Raw genomic sequence first — 20724 nt, 5'->3', positions numbered from 1 at the left:
GATGAGCTTGCACATTTAGCTGAGCAGACTTCCAATCAAGGCATTCAAGACTCAGCTTGTGCCAAGCGCGGTGACTTATACCTGTAATCACAGCACTTTGGGAGGCTGAGGTGGCCCGATCACCTGAGGTCAGGAGTTCAAGACCAATATAGTAAAACCCCATCTTTACTAAAAATACAAAAATTAGCCAGGCGTGGTGGTGGGTGCCTGTAATTCCAGCTACTTGGAAGGCTGAGGCAGGAGAATCGCTTAAACCCAGGAGGTAGAGGTTGCAGTTACCTGAGATCACGCTACTGCACTCCAGCCTGGATGACAGAGGGAGGATTTAGCTTAAGGAAAAAAAAAAATAAAAAACTCAGCTTGGTTTTTTCTTGCTGCTTATAGTAAAATGCAAGAGGAGGCCAGGTGCAATGGCTCAGGCCTGTAATCCCAGCACTTTAGAAGCCAAGGTGGCCGGATCACTTGAGGTCAGGAGTTCGAAAACAGCCTGGCCAACATGGTAAAACCCTGTCTCTGCTAAAAATACAAAAATTAGCTAGGTGTGGTGGTGGGCGCCTGTACTCCCAGCCACCTGGGAGGCTGAGGCAGGAGAATCACTTGAACTCGGGAGGCGGAGGTTGCAGTGAGCTGAGATCATGCCACTGTACTCCAGCCTGGGCAATAGAGTGAGACTTCGTCTCAAAAAAAAAAAAAAAGATAAATTGAAGGAAGAACTGTTAGGCAGAAAGGAACCTATACTTCATGATTTGGGAAATTCTCAGGCTATTTAGATTGGAAAAAACCGAAATGCTAAAACTAGGAGATTCACTGTTAGGAAAGTATGTTCTGCAGAAAATGCCAAGGGTGTGGCATGTCTTGCAAATGTCTCTAGTGCCAAAGAGATTAAACATGGGACTCATGAATCCCCTCAATCATCTCACAGAAGTGAGGAAGAGAGACAAAATTAGGAAAGATCTGTAGAGAAACCTCATCTAATGCTATGAATTCTAACATACATGCAGAAGTTCCACAAGGATTTTGAGAATGTTCTACCAGCAGAAACACTGCCAGCTTGGAGTATAAAGTTTACAGACTAGACAAAATCAAAGAACTCCCAAAACTGTAGAGGCAGGAATAGGCTGCCTCAAACTAGTCAGCCTCAAACATGTGCTGCCCTTTAAGAAAGTGAGGGCAGAGCCACGGACCCAGAGTTAGGAGCCTCCAACCTTATGGTAACTTGTTATGGCAGCCATGGGAAACTAATACACTGTCTCTATAGATCTGCCTATTCTCTGGACTTTCATAAAAATGCAACATGTCATCCTTTGTGACTGCTTCATTTCATTTATGTAATGTTTTTAAGCTTCATACATGTTTTAGCATGTATCAGCCCTTCATTCCTTCATATGGCCACAGGATATTCCATTGTATGGATATTCTACATTCTGTTTATCCATTTATCAGCTGGTAGACATTTGAGTTGTTTCCGCTGTTGGCTACTTATGATGTTATAATGATGCTATAAACATTTGTGTATATGTGTTTGTGTGGACATGTTTTCTTTTCTCTTGGGTATATACCTAAGAGTGGAACTTCGGCCGGGCACGGTGGCTCACGCCTGTAATCCCAGCACTTTGGGAGGCCGAGGCGGGTGGATCACGAGGTCAAGAGATCGAGACCATCCTGGTCAACATGGTGAAACCCCGTCTCTACTAAAAATACAAAAAATTAGCTGGGCATGGTGGCGCGTGCCTGTAATCCCAGCTACTCAGGAGGCTGAGGCAGGAGAATTGCTTGAACCCAGGAGGCGGAGGTTGCGGTGAGCCGAGATCGTGCCATTGCACTCCAGCCTGGGTAACAAGAGTGAAACTCCGTCTCCAAAAAAAAAAAAAAGAGTGGAACTTCTAGGTCATATGGTAACTCTACATTCAACTTTTTGAGGATTTGTCATACTGTTTTCTATAGCAGCTGTACCATTTCACATTCTCTCCAGCAATGTATGAGAATTCCAATTTCTCTGCCAGGTGCGGTGGCTCATGCTTGTAATCCCAGCACTTTGGGGAGCCAAGACAGGTGCACCACCTGAGGTCAGGAGTTCGAGACCAGCCTGGCCAACATGATAAAATGATAAAACCCTGTCTCTACTAAAAATACGAAAATTTGCCAGATGTGGTGTTGTGTGCCTGTAGTCCCAGCTACTCGGGAGGCTGGGGCAGGAAAATCACTGGAAGCCAGGAGGTGGAGGCTGTAGTGAGCTGAGATTGTGCCACTGCACTCTAGCCTGGATGACAGAGCGAGACTCCATCTCAAAAAAAAAAAAAAAAGAGAGACAATTCCAATTTCTCTACATCTTTGTCAGCATTTATTATTGTCTATCTTTTTTTAAATCACAGCCATTATAATGGGAATGAAGTGGCATATCATTGTGTTTTTTATTTGCCATCCCCTCCCCTAATGACTAGTGATGTTGAACATCTTTTCATGTGCTTTTTGGCCATTTGTATCTCTTCTCTGGAGATATGTTTATTCAACTACTTTGCCTATTTTTTAGTTACCTTTTTTTTTTTTTAAGTGTTGTTGAGTTATAGGAGTTCTTTATGTATTCTGGATATTAAACCCTCATATATGATTTGAAAATATTTTCTCCCATTCCACGGGTTGTGTTTCTATTTTTTGGCAGTGTCCTATGATGTATAAGTTTTTTATTTTGATGAAGTCAAATTTATCCACGTTTTTTGTAGCTTGTGCTTTTTTGGTATCATATCTAAGAAACCATTACCTAATCCAAGGTCATGAAGATGTATGCCTCTGCTTTCTTATATTTATAGTTTTATCTTGTAAATTTAGATTTTTGACCCATTTTCAGTTTAAAAAAAATTTTTTTTAGAGACAGAGTCACTCTGTCATCCAGGCTGGAGCACATTGGTACAGTCAGTGCTCACTGTAATCTCAAACTCCTGGGCTCAAGTGATACTCCACCCTCAGACTGTCACTTAGGCAGAACTACAGGCACATGCCACCATGCCTGGCTGGTGTTTTTTATTTTGAGTTAATTTTTGTATAGGGTGTGAAGTTGAGGCTCAACCTCAGTATTTTGTATGTGGTTATCCAGTTGTCCTAGCAACTACTAACTATGATTTAGGTAATTCAAAACTTTATTTTTATATATAAAATGTTTTTAATATTAAAATGAATAACAGAACAAATGTCAATGGCCCCCTTATCCAGCTTAAATTTAAAAGTAAAAAAGGAAGCATGCAAGCTTGCTCTCCCCACATCATTCCTTTGACTTGCCCTGCACTTTACTTTCTCCACAGGTAAACTGAAGGAAATGTCACAAGAACTAGACAGTGTTTGTAAAGTACTTAGCTCTCAGTGCCTTAATATATGCATAATATGGCTACTGAAAACCAAACCATTAGAATTTAAAAGTAGGCTTATGAACAAGTATGTTTACTAAGTAATGAGGCAAGAGTCTTGAAGGTGACACATTTTTTTTTTCAGACAGTTTCGCTCTTGTTGCTCAGGCTGGACTGCAATAGCATGATTTCGGATCACTACAACCTCTGCCTCCAGGGTTCAAGCAATTCTCCTGCCTCAGCCTCCCGAGTAGCTGAGATTACAGGTGCCCAACACCATATCCAGCTAATTTTTGTATTTTCAGTAGAGATGGGGTTTTGCCATGTTGGCCTCAAACTCCTGATCTCAGGTGATCTGCCCGTCTCGGCCTCCCAGAGTGCTGGAATTACAGGCGTGAGCCACCGAGCCTAGCCGATGGTCACATATTTAGAGTGGAGCAAAGGAGCACCACCTAATGGTAAAAAATGACACTCGACCCTCATTCTGAACCAGCTGCACACAGCATAACTCAGGTCTTTCTAGCAGACATCAATAGTTAGTACATCACCTGTTCAAATCTTTTTCTTTTCTTTTTTTTTTTTTTCAGATGGAATCTCACTCTGTCGCCCAGGCTGGAATGCAGTGACGTGATCTCGGCTCACCGCAACCTCCACCTCTTGGGTTCAAGCAATTACCATGCCTCAGCCTCCCAAATAGCTGGGAGTACAGGTACACACCATCACACCTAACTAATTTTTGTATTTTTAGTAGAGACGAGGTTTCACCGTCTTGGCCAGACTGGTTTCAAACTCGTGAATCCAAGTGATCCACCCACGTTGGCCTCCTGAAGTGCTGGGATTACAGGCATTAGCCACTGCGCCCAGCCACATCTTGTACAAACCATGCTCTCCTCAGCTCTAAGATTAAGTACTGAATGCTGGGGGCAGTAATTGTCCTTGATTAATAGGCATAACAGAAGATGTATTCAGATTTGGTGGAAAAACCTGATCCTAGGCTTGTGAGGTCTCTTAGAAAGGCTGAAGCAGGCCGGACACAGTGGCTCAAGCCTGTAATCCCAGCACTTTGGGAGGCCAAGGTGGGCAGATCATGAGGTCAGGAGTTTGAGACCAACATGGCAAAACCCCGTCTCTACTAAAAATACAAAAATTAGCTGGGTATGGTGTTGGGCACCTGTAATCCCAGCTACTCAGGAGGCTGAGGCAGGAGAATAGTATGACCCCAAGATGGATGGGTTTCAGTGAACCCAGACGGCGCCATTGCCCTTAAGCCCTGGTGACAGTGCAAGACTCCATCTCAAAAGAAAAAAAAAGGCTGAAGCAGCCAGGCCCAGCAGCTCACGCCTACAATCAATCCCAGCACTCTGGGAGGCCAAGGAGGGAGGACTGCTTGAGGCCAGGAGTTTGAGACAAGACTAGACAACACAGTGAGACCCTGTCTCTACAAAAAAAGTTTTTTTTTTTTTTTTGAGATGGAGTCGCACTCTGTCACCTGGGCTGGAGTGCAGTAATGCGATCTCGGCTCACTGCAACCTCTGCCTCCCGGGTTCAAGCCATTTTCTTGCCTTGGCTTCCTGAGTAGCTGGGATTACAGGCTCATGCCACCACGCCTGACTAATTTTTGTATTTTTAGTAGAGACGAGGTTTCACCATGCTAATCAGACTGGTCTTGAACTCCTAATCTCAGGTGATCCACCCAAAGTGGATCTCAGCCTCACAAACTGCTGGGATTACAGGTGTGAGAGCCACCATGCTCAGCCAAAAAATTTTAAATATAATTAGTCAAGCTTTGAGTCACATATTTTATGGAAAAAAAAGTTTTTAAAAAATTAGGTAGGCATTGTGTTGCATACCTCCCAGGTACTTGGGAGGTTGGGGTGGGAAGAGCACTTGAACCCAGAAGTTTGAGGCTTTAGTAAGCTATCATCACACCACTGTCCTCCAGCAGCCTACATGACAGAGCAACTCCCCGACTCAAAAAGAAAAAGAAAAAAAGCTGAAGGTACGAAAGTATCTTCATTAATCAGAGGCATGCTGGCATCTTTGTCCTCTCTTGCTCTCCTGGGGAACACAGTTGGCGCTATCTTTTTGCCCCTTGATTCTAGCTGATTGGTTGTTCAGCCCAGGCCCTCCTCTCTGATAAATCCCAATGTGGCTTCCCAGTTCTGATGCTCTCTCAAACTCCCTAGTCCCTGAGTTTCACCTTAGCTCCTCAGTAATGGTTTAGCTCTATACCAACCGTTTCTAAACTACAAACCAGAGACATGTACTACTTTTCCTTAAAACTATGTTAAATGCAAAATAGGGGATAGGTGTTTAATTCTTAGCAGGTCAAGTAAGCAAATGTCCAGAAATGCATCCAGTTCCAGTAAGCATACCTCCACACTGCCCCTGTAGGTACTGATACAGAGGTGCCAGGACCCCTGACTATCTTCTCCTTCAGTGGGTGCTAAATCTTCCTGAACTTTCCTTCAGGAGGATGGCTGGAGTGTTTGGAGATGCCATTATCACTATCGCCCACCATCCCAAGGCATAGCTATTTTTGTATCCGTCAGTCTCCCTTAGACAGAGAGTAGTCCCACCCATAGAAATAAAGTGTTAAGGAATTAAAGTGGGTGTCTGGGGGTCTTTTGCTTTGACCGATGGGAGTCAGTAAGAGATGTGGCTAAGAGTGTAGGCTCTGACATCAGCCAAATGACATCCTGAGCAAAACAATGAGCATCTGCGTGCCTTAGTTTCCTTGCCTGTAAACAGGAAAGAGTGGCACTGTAGTTGAGTAAGGATCAAATGAGTTCACACGCATGAAGCATGCAGAACAGGGCCTTGCAAGCAGACATCACTATAGAGGGCACAAATGGGGTCTGGCTGTAAGCCAGGCAATGACAGGATTTTAACTCAGGGTGCTAACACCAACACTGAAGGTATGAGCTCACTCCAGAGAATTAAGTGAATTCCTTTAGACAAGTATACGCAAGGCTTTCCTTGCCTTAGGGTATACACTAGATAGCCCGAGGTGCCCATTAGTGGCCTGGTTTCCTTTGGGATGGGCACTTCTGGACTCAGAAGCCTGCCAGGATTGCACTGGAGAGTAATCCTTCTCTTCCATGACCCACAACCTCTCAGACTCTCTTGGGGTCTGGAAATACAGAGAAACTCCTCCCTATCCTATTCCCTGCTCAGAAGTCCCACCTTTTACATTCCTTCACAGTTGTTACAACAGGTCTCAGACAGCAGGGTAATAAGTGTCCCCAGGCTGCCATCTGACCTGAAGAGTCCTACTATAGTCTACCTGCTGAGACCGTCCTCACAACACTAGCTGGCACTGCCTCCATGTAGAGTTTAAGCAGTAAGTCAAAAGATGGCCACCAGACAATATCCAAGTAAGATGTCTGTCCCTGTAAAAACGACGCAGGAAAATTCCAACAGTTCTTATACATATTTGTCTTCCAATTAGTCAGAGCTTCTGCCTGGAGTTAGAGATTTAGAACCAGCTTGATAACAGGAAATGGACTAAAATCATTAAGGCACAGTGTGTGGGCTGCAGTAATTCAGGGGCCAAGGCAGAATGAGCTGTCACTGGGAGAGGCAGTTGTTCTGCTGGACGCCTCCTTTGAGGGAAGGCTTAATCCTCAGGTGCTGGGAAGGTTTCTTTGGTAGCTAGTCTCCATGGTGCTCCCAAAATAATCAATGGCCTGCCTGCACCTACAAGCTGCTGCTCTTATCAAAAGGTAGAGGCCATTTACTCTCCCCTAAACTTGCACAGGCCTTGGGACTTACTGTTTCCAAGTGATGTTCTAGGAGCTGTGAGGACTAGCAGCTTCCACTTCTTCTTCTCTTGGAAGTCAGCTGCCATGCTGTAAGGAAGTCCAGCTATGCTGCTAAACATGCCACGTGGAGGCTATGTAAGAAAAACCGACGTGCAGCCACCTGAGTGAAGCCTTTATGGCCCTGCCAGCAAGCCTGGGGTGCAGGCAGAAAGCAGTCACATGAAGGGTCACAAGTGAGACCGGGAGAACGGCCCAGCCAGGCAATCCCAACTGCCCCAACTGCTGACCCACAGATTCAGAAAAAAAATAAATAAATCACTGCTTTAAGCCTCTACGTTGTGGAGTGGTTTGTTATGAAGTAATAGATAACAAACAATGCTGAACGAAGAAGTCTGCATTTCAAAATCTGAAACAGTTCAATAACTATTCAATAAAGTTCAAAATGAACCTTATAAAAGTTCACTTAATTATAAGAAAATACAAACTGGCCAGGCGCAGTGGCTCATGCCTATAATCCCAGAATGTTGGGAGGCTGAATAGGTGGATTGCTTGAGGTCAGGAGTTCAAGACCAGCCTGACCAAAATGGTGAAATCCTGTCTCTCCTAAAAATACAAAAATTAGCTGGCTGTGGTGGCAGCCTCCCAAGTAGCTAGGACTGCAGGCACAGGCCACCATGCCCGGCTAATTTTTTCATGTTGGCCAGGATGATCCCAATCTCCTGACCTCGTGATCCACCAGCATCGGCTTCCCAAAGTGCTGAGATTACGGACGTGGGCCACTGCACTGGGCAATTTTTTTTTCTTTTTCTTTTTCTTTGTTTTGAGACAGAGTCTTGCTCTTGTTGCCCAGGCTGGAATACAGTGACATGATTTTGGCTCACCACAACCGCCACCTCCTAGGTTCAAGCAATTCTCCTGCCACCACTTTTTGTATTTTTAGTAGAGACGGCGTTTTACCACATTGGTCATGCTGGTCTGGAACTGACAGAGCAAGACTCCATCTCAAAAACAGAAAAATTGCTGGTCTTAAACACCTAACAGAGCATGCCTCCGTCTCAACAGAGTCTCGCTCTTGTTGCCAGGCTGGAATGCAGTGGTGCAATCTCAGCTCACTGCAATCTCTGCCTCCCAGGTTCAAACAATTCTGCCTCAGTCTCCTGAGTAGCTGGGATTACAGGCATGCGCCACCACACCTGGCTAATTTTGTGTTTTTAGTAGAGACCGGGTTTCTCCATGTTGGTCAGGCTGGTCTGAAACTCCCAACCTCAGGTGATCCACCCACCTTGGCCTCCCAAAGTACTGGGATTACAGGTGTAAGCCACTGTGCCTGGCCAAAAATTGTTAATTTATTTTTAAAAATAGAGTTGGCTGGGCATGGTGGCTCACGCCTGTAATCCCAACATTTTGGGAAGCTAAAGTGAGCGGATTGCCTAAGGTCAGAAGTTCACAGCCTGGCTAACATGGTGAAACCCCTATCTATTAAAAACAAAAAAACTGGCCAGGCGTCATAGCACATGCCTGTAGTCTCAAGCTACTTGGGAGGCTGAGGCAGGGGAATCATTTGAAGCCAGGAGGCAGAGGCTGTGGTGAGCCAAGATCACGACATTGCACTCCAGCCTAGGCAACAAAGCAAGACTCCATCTCAAAAAAAAAAAAAAAAAAAAGAGCCAGAGTCTCACTGTGTTGCCCAGACTGGTCGTAAACTCATGGACTCAAGCTATCCACCTGCCTTGGCCTCCTAAAGTGCTGGGATTACAGGTGTGAGCCACTGCACCTGGCCATATATTGTTAAATTTTTAAATTAAAAATCCCCCAAAATAGGCCAGGTACAGTGGTTCACACCTATAATCCCAGCACTTTGGGAGGTCAAGGTGGGCCGGCTGTTTGAGGCCAGGAGATGGAGACCTGCCTGGTCAACATGGTGAAACCTCATCTTTACTAAAAATACAAAAATTAGCCAGTTGTGGTGGTACAGGCCTATAATTCCAGGTATTTGGAAGGTTGGGTCAGAAGAATCGCTTGAACCTGGGAGACAGAGGTTGCAGTGGGCCAAGATCATGCCACTGCACTCCAGCCTGGGCAACAGAGCAACTTTGTCTCAATTAAAAAAAAAAAAAAAAAATTGCAAATTATATATCTAATAAGAGACTTATATCCAAACACTTAAAGAACTATTACAACCCAACATAAAAAGACTAACAACCCAATTTGAAAATGGACAAAGGATCTAAATAGACATTACTCCAAAGAAAATATACAAATGGCCAAAAAGCACATGAAAAAGATGCTCAACATCATTAGTCACTAGGCAAATGCAACTCAAAACGAGACACCACTTTACACCCATTGCAATGGCTACGATTAAAATAAACAATAACAAGTATTGGAGAGGATGAGGAGAAATTGGAACCTCATTTAAGCTGCTGGTGAGAATTTAAAATAGTGCAGTTGCTTTGGGAAATATCTGGCAATTCCTCAAAAGGTTAAATACAGAGGCACAATACAACCCAGAAATTCTACCCCTAGGTGTGTACACAAGAGATATGAAAACACAGCCCACACAAAAACTTTACATAAACTATTGTTCTGCTTATTCATAACAACCAAAAAGCAGAAACAATGTAAATGTCCACCAACTAATGAATGGCTATAAAAAATGTGATATGGCCATCCAGAAATGGAATATTTGACAATAAAAAGGAATAAAGTTGGCCAGGCGTGGTGGCTTAAGCCTGTAATCCCAGTACTTTGGGAGGCCAAGGTGGGTGGATCACCTGAGGTCGGGAGTTCTAGAGCAGCCTGGCCAACATGGCCCCAAACCATGGCAAAACCCCATCTCTCCTAAAAATACAAAAACTAGCCAGGCATGGTAGTATACACCTGTAATCCCAGCTACTAGGGAGGCTGAGGCAGGAGAACTGCTTGGAGGTTGCAGTGAGCCAAGATTGCACCACTGCACTCCAGCCTGGGTGACAGAGCAAAAACAAAAAAAGAATAAAGTATATAGCAAACATGGCTCATGGACCTTGAACCTTGAAAATATTATGCTAAGTGAAACAAGCCAGCTACAAAATAAAAATATATATTGTACAACTGTATTTATATGGAAAATTCTGAACAGGTAAATCTACAGCAGTAGAAAGTGTAAGTAGTAGCTGAGGGGTAAAGGAAAAGGGAGTGTGACTGCTAACAGGTATGATGTTTCTTTAAAAAGTGTTGAAGCTGGACACAGTGGCTCGTACTTGTAATCCCAGCACTTTGAGAGGCCAAGGCAGGAGGATAACTTGAGATCAGGAGTTCAAGACCAAGCCTGGGCAACACAGTGGGACCCCGCCCATACAAAAAAATAAAATTAGCTGGGTGTGGTGGCAAGCACCTGTAGTCCCAGCTACTCAGAAGACTGAGAAAGGGGGATAGCTTAAGCCGAGGAGGTTGAGGCTGCAGTGGGCTGAGATCACGCCACTGCACTCCAGCCTGGGTACAGAATGAGACCGGGTCTCAAAAAAAAAAAAAAAGTTCTAAAATTAGGCCAGAGTTGGTGGCTCGCACCTGTGACCCCAGCACTTTGGGAAGCCTAGGCAAGAAGACTGATGAGGCCAGCAGTTTGAAAACAGCCTTGGCAACACAGTGAAGCCACACCTCTTTTTATTTATTTATTTCTGTTCCAAAATTAGATTTTGGTGATGGCCGCACAACTCTGAATATCCTAAAGATCACTGAAATGTAAACCTTCAATGGTGAATTGTATAAAGCTTTTAAAGAAAAAGAAAAAGCTTATCACATGTATTCATAATACAGAGCCTACTCTACCCCACCTCAGTGCCTGTGCTCTTGCAGCTCTGCCTTGCACACACATGTGCACACAAGTGCATATGTGTTTTGTTCATTTCTAGTAAAACAGTTCTGTCCCAGGGAGCACACAAAGATGAAGGGAGGTGGTCACATAAAGCCCTCAGTGCAGTGGCCGGCCCAGGGAGACAGCCCATGTAGTGGAAATCCTCCTCCACTCCACCTGAGACTAGTTCTTCTAGATAAGCGTCACCTTCTTCACTTAGCAAAAGGGGACAGGAATACTTCTGGGCCCAGGCCTCAGGGCCTTGTGGGGCTTAGGTAAGGACCCCTAGGAGGGGCTGACGACAAACCAGGTTCTTGCTCATGGCACTGATCTTTTCAACAGGAGCAGCTGGGGGCCTGAGCAAGCTCCCACTAGGATTCATAGGGGCTCACCACAGATGGAAGGTGCCGGCAGTGCAGTCTGGGGCCAGAGGTTGGGCCTGCATCCCAAGTGCCCCTCCTGTACCAGGAGGACCCAGACTGCTGCAGGCAAAGCCAACTGTGCCTGTGATCAATCAATGAGCAACCATCCCACTCCTACTCCCTAGGACACCCCACAGAAGGGTTCCAGAGTCTGTGACACTCTCCTCTCCAAGCCTCTCTGCCAGAGGGGCTCCACTCACTAGGGCCTTACCCGGGTCTTGGCCTTCAGGAACACATGGCTCTCCATTTCCTTGCTGGATTTACTGTGTGCCACGCCAGCTTTCCTCATGGCATCCTCGCTGAAAACACAAAAGGAGAAGAGACATTTGCACATACCAGTGAGTCCACCACTGCGGGGCCCTGGCCAACAGGCCCTTCATAGCAGCTATCCCTGGTGACAAGGTGCTGTCCCCAGCACACCAGCCTGGCTGAGGTCCAGGAGAGGCATAAAGGAAGGGGCACTCAACAGAAAGCAATGATAGGCCACTGGGCAAGGGAGAAAGTGAGCAGGTGATCAGAAAAAAGGGACAGGAAAGGTGGTCACCATGAAGCTAAGAGAGAGCCCTGACACGAAAGGGTAGGGGGCCAGCCCCTAGGGATTGACTCACAACCAGTTCAGGATCAAGTACGCATTAGACTACTGGGTGGCCAGCTGGCCTCTATTTCCTGCTCTCTGAGTGGTAGGACCATGGTAGGACCCTGGTTCCAGATTCAATTTCTCCCCTGTAAAATGAAGGGGGTCACATGAAGTCATCTCTCAGTCCCTCCCAAAGCAAGGGTCTGTCCCTGTGTGAGACAATGCAGGTCCTACATGTGAGATCAGAGACAAGCCCCAACTTCGACAACTTCTAGCTAAAAACAAGAGGAGAAAGACCAAATAAATGTGAAAAATATCTTTAAAAACCCATTTACCAACAATTTTGTACTAAGAGATAGAATCTATGAAGGGCTTTTTTTCATCACACTGCTGCTCCACGGGGATAAAGAACCATGTACGTCAGTTAAGCTGGAGCCCCCGTGAATGCAGCACACACTGCTCCCCCCGCCCCCCACACTCACACATGGAAAGACAAGAACAAATGTGCATCTGTTAGAAAGGCCCGGCCTGTGGCTCCCAGGGGCAGGCTGCCCTGGTCTGCTCTTCCCAGTGGGATGGGTCTCTTCCTTGCCTGGCTTCCCACAATGGGCTTGCTGATAAAGAAACAAGCAAGCATGTCAGGGCTCTGGGGCCTTTCCTCTAGGTGAATTGAATAGGCCCAGTCCAGCTCGTTCTAGAAAGCATTCTGACCACTCCAAACAGCAACAAGCCAACCTCAGGAAACTGACTGAATGTGCACGATGGGGCTGCAGCAAATATGTAATTCCTAAAGCCATCACAGAAAGGAGGCTTAATGCTGAAGAGGTCCACACAACTGTCTTAATGTAAAAAGGAAAACAAAATGACATTGACCTATCACCCTGCTAGATCCAAAAAGGACTCTTGGGCCCCATGCAGTGGCTCATGCCTGTAATCCCAACACTTTGAGAGGCTGAGGCGGGCAGATCACTTGAGGTCAGGAATTTGAGACCAGCCTGGCCAACATGGCAAAACCCAGTCTCCACTAAAAAGTACAAAACTTAGCCAGGCATAGTGGCATGCGCCTGTAATCCCAGCTACTCAGGAGGCTGAGTCAAGAGAATCACTTGAACCCAGGAGGTGGAGGTTGCAGTGAGCTGAGATTGCAACACTGTACTCCAGCCTGAGCCACAAGAGTGAAACTCTGCCCCAAAAAAACAACAACAACAAAAAACACTCTTGGGCCAAGTGTGGTAGCTCATGCCTATAATCCCAGCACTCTGGGAGGCTGAGGGGGGTGGATCACCTGAGGTCAGGAGTTTGAGACCAGCCTGGCTAACATGGTAAAGCACCGTCTCTACTACAAATACAAAAATTAGTCGGGGTCGGGGGGGTGGTGATGGGCACCTGTGGTCCCAGCTACTCAAGAGGCTGAGGCAGGAGAACTGCCTGAACCTGGGAGGTGGAGACTGCAGTGAGCCAAGATGGCACCATTGCACTCCAGCCTGGGCGACAGAATGAGATTATGTCTCTTTTTTTTTTTTTTTGAGACGGAGTTTTGCTCTCGTTACCCAGGCTGGAGTGCGATGGCGCGATCTTGGCTCACCGCAACCTCCGCCTCCTGGGTTCAGGTAATTCTCCTGCCTCAGCCTCCTGAGTAGCTGGGATTACAGGCACGCGCCACCATGCCCAGCTAATGTTTTGTATTTTTAGTAGAGACAGGGTTTCACCGTGTTGACCAGGATGGTCTCGATCTCTTGACCTCGTGATCCACCCGCCTCGGCCTCCCAAAGTGCTGGATTACAGGCTTGAGCTACCGCGCCCGGCCGAGATTATGTCTCAAAAAAAACAAAAAAAAACAAACAAAAAAAACACTCTTGCTTGGAGTTCCTAACTTACTTTCTGCTTCCTGAAGCCTGAACTGAGGCTAGAAGGCAGTAAGGGGTTCCTCTCACAAGATATCCAGGGGTGGAACAGATAAATAAGGGAAAAGATCACCAGGGCCACAAAAGATAAGAGAGTTAACAATTCAGGAGGATAACAAGAACCAGCTCACGCACAGTGCAGGGTGAGAGTCCTGGGGAAGAAAGGAATGGGTGGGCTGGGAGGACCCTGTGCGCATGCTCTGAGGCTGGCGTACAGAGGCTGAGATGACAGCTGCTAGGCTCCAAGAAGTCAGTGAGCATTTATGATAGAAGTGGTTACGCAGGCCTGTTTTCTGAAGGTTGCCTCACCTGTGCCCCTTCCCTTCAAGAGCATACCTGTTCTTCCCACCTTCCTTTTTTTTTTCTTTTGTTTCTGAGACAAATTTTTGCTCTGTCACAGGTACAGTGCAGTGTCACAAACACAGCTCACTGCAGCTTCAAACTTCTGGGCTCAAGTATCCTCCCATCTCAGCCTCCCAAATAACTGGAACTACCGGCATGTGCCACCACACCTGGCTAATTTATTTTTTACTTTTTTGTAGAGATAGGGTCTTGCTTTGTTGCCCAGGCTGGCCTCAAACTCCTGGCCTTAAATGATCCTCCCACGTTGGCCTCCCAAAGCACTGGGATCAATAGGGAGACCCAGGGGAGAGCAGTAGAAACAGCAGGGGAGCACTTGCAGGCCAAGCGGGATGGCCTGAAGGTTGGCTGTGTGAGGAGTAGGGAGGCTGTGGGTGGCAGATATGGCCAGGAGTCAGAGGAAGAGGGGTGCAGAAGAGTCTGGGAGTGACACTCAGTTATATGGATGGGTTCTGTGTCTAACAGCAGCGATCACTGAGGGCAAAGCCAGGCTTAATACAAAAGCAGTCCTTTTGAGCTGCTACTGGCCATTTTCGAGAGTGTCAGCCAACTGGCAGGACCCAGACAGACACTGTCTTGGTGCAGCAGAGACACCTGGCACACAGTCAGAGAGACAAGATCTAGAAACACAGCTTAGTGCCAACAGCTTTGAGGTGGTGGGATGAACAGGTTGAAGAAACGTACTTGGTGAGCCGAAGCCAGGGTGGCACCATACACCAGGGGATGTGCTGGCAGACAAGCCCTGCCCTGTCCTGGGTAACGTCACAGATGATGTGGACACTCTGGGCACCAACTGTCAGTGATTCAGAGCCTAAGGAGCATGGACCAAGCTAGAGGCCAGAAACAGTCAAGTCCTGACAGGCCAACACCAGGAAACCAAGTTGGGGTAAATGTCCAGTTCCACATGAGCTTCAGAGGGTCAGAGTGGGGCCGAGGAGCAAGCTGCTCCTCCGGCAAGGCTGGGGCTCTAAACAGCAGCACTGTGCCATGTCATTCCCATGTCCCCTCCATAGCATCCACCCAGGGAGGCCCAGCAGGTTTGGTGGCTGCTAACAGACATCTGGTGTAGTTTTCAGTTCTGTGAACCATATTTTTGAAAAAGTCTTTGCTCCTATTTCTAGTTTGAAGATCAAGTGCCACAAAACAGAGACAAAGTGAAAAAGAACCCAAGCACCCTGCAGCTAATCCCCCACACTTCCCTGCAGATGTCTGCCATTTCCTCACCCGCCGGCCTGGCATTTTTCAGAGGCATCTCCTGCCTGGGCACTGACTCTACAAGGGCACCCATTTCACACTCATGCTGAGGTCGAGTCCCTTCTTTCCTCCCTCAGACCTATCAACGCCTGCTACGGGAGGCTGCAGGCAGCACTCAGGCCCAGCTTCAGAACAGCACCGGCTGCTCCCAAATCCCCCTTCTGATCTCCCTGAGCTGAGCTCTGCTGCCATCCTCAGAATGCCCTCTTGAGCAGCCAGACCTGACAGGCCACTCCTCAGTCTCTGTCTCCTAAAAACAAAACCCTTCGAGCCACTGTCATATGAAGTGAAACAACAGTACAAGCAGACAGTCCCAAACATGGAGCAAGGAGTACAGCTTCAGACAAATAACAGAGAGCCAACCTATCATAGTGAGCTCTGCCCCCACACAAGCAAGCCTGGAAGACGAGGGCCTGTCCAGCCAGGGGAGGGCAGGGGGCAGACTGGTGTCAGCTCACAAGGGACTATCCTGCCAGTCTCATCCAACATAAGCAAAAGGCTCACAAACAGTATGTGCCTATGAAGTGGCCGCCAAAGAACCCAAGGCTGCCTGGGTGGTGCTCACACTAGCTGAGGAAGGAGGCTGGGGGCTACTCCCTGGTTGCAGCCAGCCAAGCCTCTGAACAAAAGGACTGTCACATGCTTAGAGCACACAGTCCCTTGCTGTAACCTGGGCTCCTATGCTCTGTCTTGGGCTGTGGTCTAGCTGGTTACCATAACTATGTCTGTGTACCCAGTCAGGGTTCAACTGGTATCTACTTTAGACTGAAGCCTCCCAGGGGACCAATGCATCATTACAGGCCCTCGGAGCTCCCCCACCAATGGGAGTGAGGATGTCCTTACTGTCCAGAACTGTCCCCAGAACACAGTGTGTCTTAATGGCATTGCCCGACCCTGCCTGAGCATTCAGCAGGAATACACCAGGAAAAGCTCTTGGCGTCTTCATCTCCCATCACCAAGGGCCCATGCCAAAACCCTGGGAACACCCTTCACTTTCTGACTACCACCTCTAATTTCCCAAAGTTCAAATCTTTGCCCCAATTCTGACTGCAACTGTGGTAATTCCTCCCAACCGGTCTCTGTATCCAGTTCCCATCCCTACCCCCACGCCCTCTCCAGCTCCCCAGGTCACATGACTGCCAGTGAGCGTGGGAAGCAACCCTGGCTATACCCCTGCGTGCTTCGAGCCTTGCTACTTACCAGCAGGGCAGGCAGCCTGTCCAGGAGCCACTGAGGCACCCGCTCTGTGCCTCCCCGATACACTCTCCCCAGTACCTCGGGGCGACGACCTGGCACATTGTCTGACAACCCCATGAGGTCTGCTAGGGACTCCCATCCTGCTCCCATCCAGGCAACCCTGCCGTCTGCTGCACAGAAACCCTGTATCCGCCTCACTCATGTCTGTGGCACCTCCTGGAGGAATTTCTGGTTCCTGTGTGCCAGACCCACTATACTATGAACACCCTGAGAGCAGAGACCATGGCATCCACCTTTGTGTGCAGCAGGCAGTCATCACTGCCAGGCAAAATAACTGGCTCCTTTTAACACAAGGAGTGGTACTGTCAGGCATTTTGATGGGACACGATGTGCAGAACAGAGAATCAGCGTGGCAGCCATAAGGGAAACCAGGTCTCAAAAAAGCACGTCCAGGCAGTGGAGGCCAAGGCACCTGGGGGAAAGGCTTGTGCTGGGCAGGCAGCTGGGCCTGGCAAGAAGCAGACAGGGGAGGAGGGGCCTGGTCTCAAATTCCAACCAGGCCACTCACCAGCTCTGGGTCTGGGGAGAGGCACTCCCTCCCACAAAGCACGGCCTCTTCAATAAAGGAGGCTTTGAGGGGCTGTGGCCAGAATGAAGGTGCACAGAGAGGGCCAGGCAGTGAGGAGAGGCCGTTGGCCTAGTCTGCAGGGCTACTGTCCATCATGGGCCCGTTGCTCTTCACCTCCTTCCTGTCCCAAATTGGGAAGCTCTATCAATGGAGTCCAGTTCCAGTCCTTGTGATCTGAATGAGACTAAGATAAAAACCAAAAAGTGGCAAACCGAGCATCCTAGGGAAGGAGCATCAAACTCAAAGCCTGCTAAGGCCAGCAAAGCCCGAGACAAGCTGTCACAGTCTGCCCTCAACCCACCTGGCACTGCCTCCCTATCCTTCCTTTGCACAGAGGGTGGGGACAGTGCCGACCTCACAGGTGGCCCTGAGGATGATAGCAGTTAATATTACAAGACACTGGACATACAGGAAGTGCTAGGTATGCCTTAAAGAAATAAGTCATGCAAGCCAGGCACAGTGGCTCACACCTATAATCCCAGCACTCTGGGAGGCCAAGGCAGGCAGACCACCTTAAGTCAGGAGTTCAAGACCAGCCTGGCCAACCTAGTAAAACCCTGTCTCTACTAAAAAAAATACAAAAATTAGCCAGATGTGATGGTGGGCGCCTAAAATCCCAGCTACTTGGGAGGCTGAGGCAGGAGAATCACTTGAATGGAGGCAGAGGTTGCAGTGAGCCAAGATCACGACACTGTACTCCAGCCTGGGCTACAGACACAGCATGACTCCATCTCAAAAAAAGAAAGAAAGAAGTCAGGAAACAACAACTTGCCCAAATGTGCAGTAGGACAGGATCCCAAAACACCTCCACCATTTGTTGAGGTTACTGTTGCCCCTCCCCAGCAGATGATGGAGCAGTGAGCATGTACAGCTCCCTCAGGCAGGGCCACCCTCCCACTGAAGCTCTGCGTCATCTACAGTGTACCCCTGAGGCCAACTCCACAGCCAGCAGGAAGGATACTGACACAGGCATGCTGATGAGGCATGAACTGGCCTCCCCAACCCTGCTCTGCTCCCCTCTGTGCCCTGACCCTTCCACACCCACTCTGGTTACCACCAAGGCCCCTCTCCCCTCTCAATGAGGCCTCTCCCCTGACCCCACCCCCTTTACCACTGTTCCCCCTGCCACACTGCCATGCCCCCTTCCCTGGTCTAACTACTTTCCCATTGCTGAATGAAGGTATGAATTTCCAGGACAGCCAACTCCTCTGTCCTCCTGTTGGTGTCTAAAGCAGGAAGGTACATTCCTCCCTAGGTCACAGACTCACCCTCCTGACCTCAGGGGGGCAGGACGATTCCTCCCAGCCATTTATGGGACAGATTTATACTCTGCTCAAAGGAAACTTCTGTGGATTTCTTCTAATTTTGAGAAACACAACACCTATCAATCAAGTGAACACTCATAGAGCAGAATAAATTTTTGGCAGCTCCGCTTCACCCCATCCAAGAAGCCTCCTGTTAAACTGCTGCCTGTGTGAGCAGTCTGCTTGCCCACCTGGGACAAGAGCCCACAGTTTGTATGTGGGACCCTTTACCCTATGTGTTTAAAAACCTAAATCATAGAGGAGCAGAAGACAACAGAAGGAGTTATACAATATCAGGATAATGACAGTTTCCTAAGCATATCACCAGAAGCAGACACCATAAAGGAAAAAAGATTTTCCCATATTTAAAAAAAAAAAAAAATTTAGGACAGGCATGGTGCCTCATGCCTGTAATCCTAGCATTCTGGAGGCGGAGGTGGGTAGATCACTTGAGGTCAGGAGTTCGAGACCAGCCTGGCCAATATGGTAGAACCCTGACTCTCCTAAAAATACGTCACTGCACTCCAGCCTGGGCAACAAGAGCGAAACTCAAAAAACTATAGATATAAATATAAAAATTAGCTGGACGTGCTGGTGTGTGGCTGTAATCCCAGCTACAGGAAGCTGAGGCAAGAAAATCACTTGAACCGGGAGGTAGAGGTTGCAGTGAGCCGAGATAGCATCACTGCACTCTAGCATGGGTAACAGAGTGAGACTCTGTCTCAAAAATAAATAAAAATAAAATATAAAATAAAAATAAAACAGATATGAACCTCCAAGTTGGAATGAGACCAAACCTGCACATCTAATTCCCTTCTATCCTAAAATCTGACTAAAACCACAGAAAAAACAAGAAGAATGGAAATGGTGGCCTTAACAGCCTTTCAGAAGCTGGAAAGCTGATGGCCCAGTGATAATGTACACAGCGAGATGACCAAGAAAGCAGAGTCCTAAGTGACAGTGAGGAGGTGGAGAGCCCACCCAGTGATAGCCCTAGGTCTTTGCCAGTTTGTGGCCAGGCTGCAACAAGTGTTCTGGGACAGAGGGTGAAAGCCATCCTTGTATTCCCCCATACCCCAACTTCACACTGTGGGTAGCTACTCCCACACCAGGTGACCAAAGGAGGTTTACTCTCTGGAAAAGCATTAAATGGAGTCACTGGACTAGGGGCCAACGCACCCAGTTGAAAAGGCATGGGTAGGACACGAGAGAGGTGGGCTGCGTGGTCACCTGTGCTCTGGTCTAAGTGACTAGATAGATGCACACTAACTACCAAGACCCACTGGCCCATCAGCCTCCTCCATTGTGGGGATCGCTCCCGTGTAAGGCCCCCTAATGTGTGGGCCTCACCAGACGGTGAGCTTGAGCCCAAACACAGTTTCCTGCTGGAGGCAGTCGAGCTATGGGAAAGAAGGAACTAAGAAATGACTGATGTTGCAAAGGTTTCTACTTCTGACTACAATGTCGCTTGGGCAAGGGTCATGTGGTTTTGTTAGACATTATGTCTCCACTAGGCCTCTGCATGACCTTTACGACTTTACTTTTCAAGAAGTTTAACTTTATCTGTATGACTGCCTTGAACCCTAGATAATGACTTTATGTCTTAGCTTGTGACTCTTAGGTATTGTTATTCACAAGTGTGTTTCAGTAAAAACAGATAAAGCATACCACCTGCCCGCTTTTGTGATCCTTGAATGTCATGCTTAAGATTGTTTCCGTGATCCTATATTTTGTAAATTTCCATTCCTTATTGTTGATTGTGTAAACACCTTTGATCTTAAGGTATATATTGAGACCCTGGACAAAAATAAATTCGCTGTTTAGGCATTGCCTTTTCAGTCCTCCAGACCCCAGCTTTTCTGTCTCTCTTTATTTCTACACACCCCCTCTTTCAGGTCGGGACCCTCTTGCTGGCCAAGACTCCCCAGCGGATCTTCTGTCGCCCACACTCCATCCCAGCGAGCAGCAGGCTGGCAGCCAGGGCTTCACCTGCAGCCCGGTATCTGAAAGACCATGCTCTAGGGCAGGGTCCCCAACCCCTGGGCTGCAGACCAGTACAGGTCCGTGGCCTGTTAGGAACCAGGCCTCACAGCAGTAGGTGAACAGAGGATAAGTGAGCATTACTGCTTGAGCTCCACTGC

The 20724-nt window shown here is 47.7% G+C and overlaps 1 protein-coding gene across 8 annotated transcripts in view; it reads right to left on the bottom strand.

The window, feature by feature from the left end:
* The window catches only part of MED15 (mediator complex subunit 15), a 79150-nt gene that overhangs the window by 40059 nt on the left and 18367 nt on the right, over positions 1-20724 (bottom strand). For 6 of the 8 annotated variants that reach the window (XM_032271395.1, XM_032271396.1, XM_032271400.1 and 3 more), the window contains exon 2: positions 11571-11658. The exons of the other annotated variants lie outside the window; for them this stretch is intronic. In XM_032271395.1, the coding sequence (XP_032127286.1) occupies positions 11571-11658 (88 nt within the window). The remainder of the gene's footprint in view (positions 1-11570; positions 11659-20724) is intronic. 8 annotated transcript variants of the gene reach the window in all.

Source organism: Sapajus apella, unplaced genomic scaffold (assembly GCF_009761245.1).
Source record: "Sapajus apella isolate SASKATOON/1434 unplaced genomic scaffold, GSC_monkey_1.0 scaffold231, whole genome shotgun sequence".
Classification (NCBI taxonomy): domain Eukaryota; kingdom Metazoa; phylum Chordata; class Mammalia; order Primates; family Cebidae; genus Sapajus; species Sapajus apella.
This window is presented reverse-complemented; position numbering and strand designations above follow the sequence as displayed.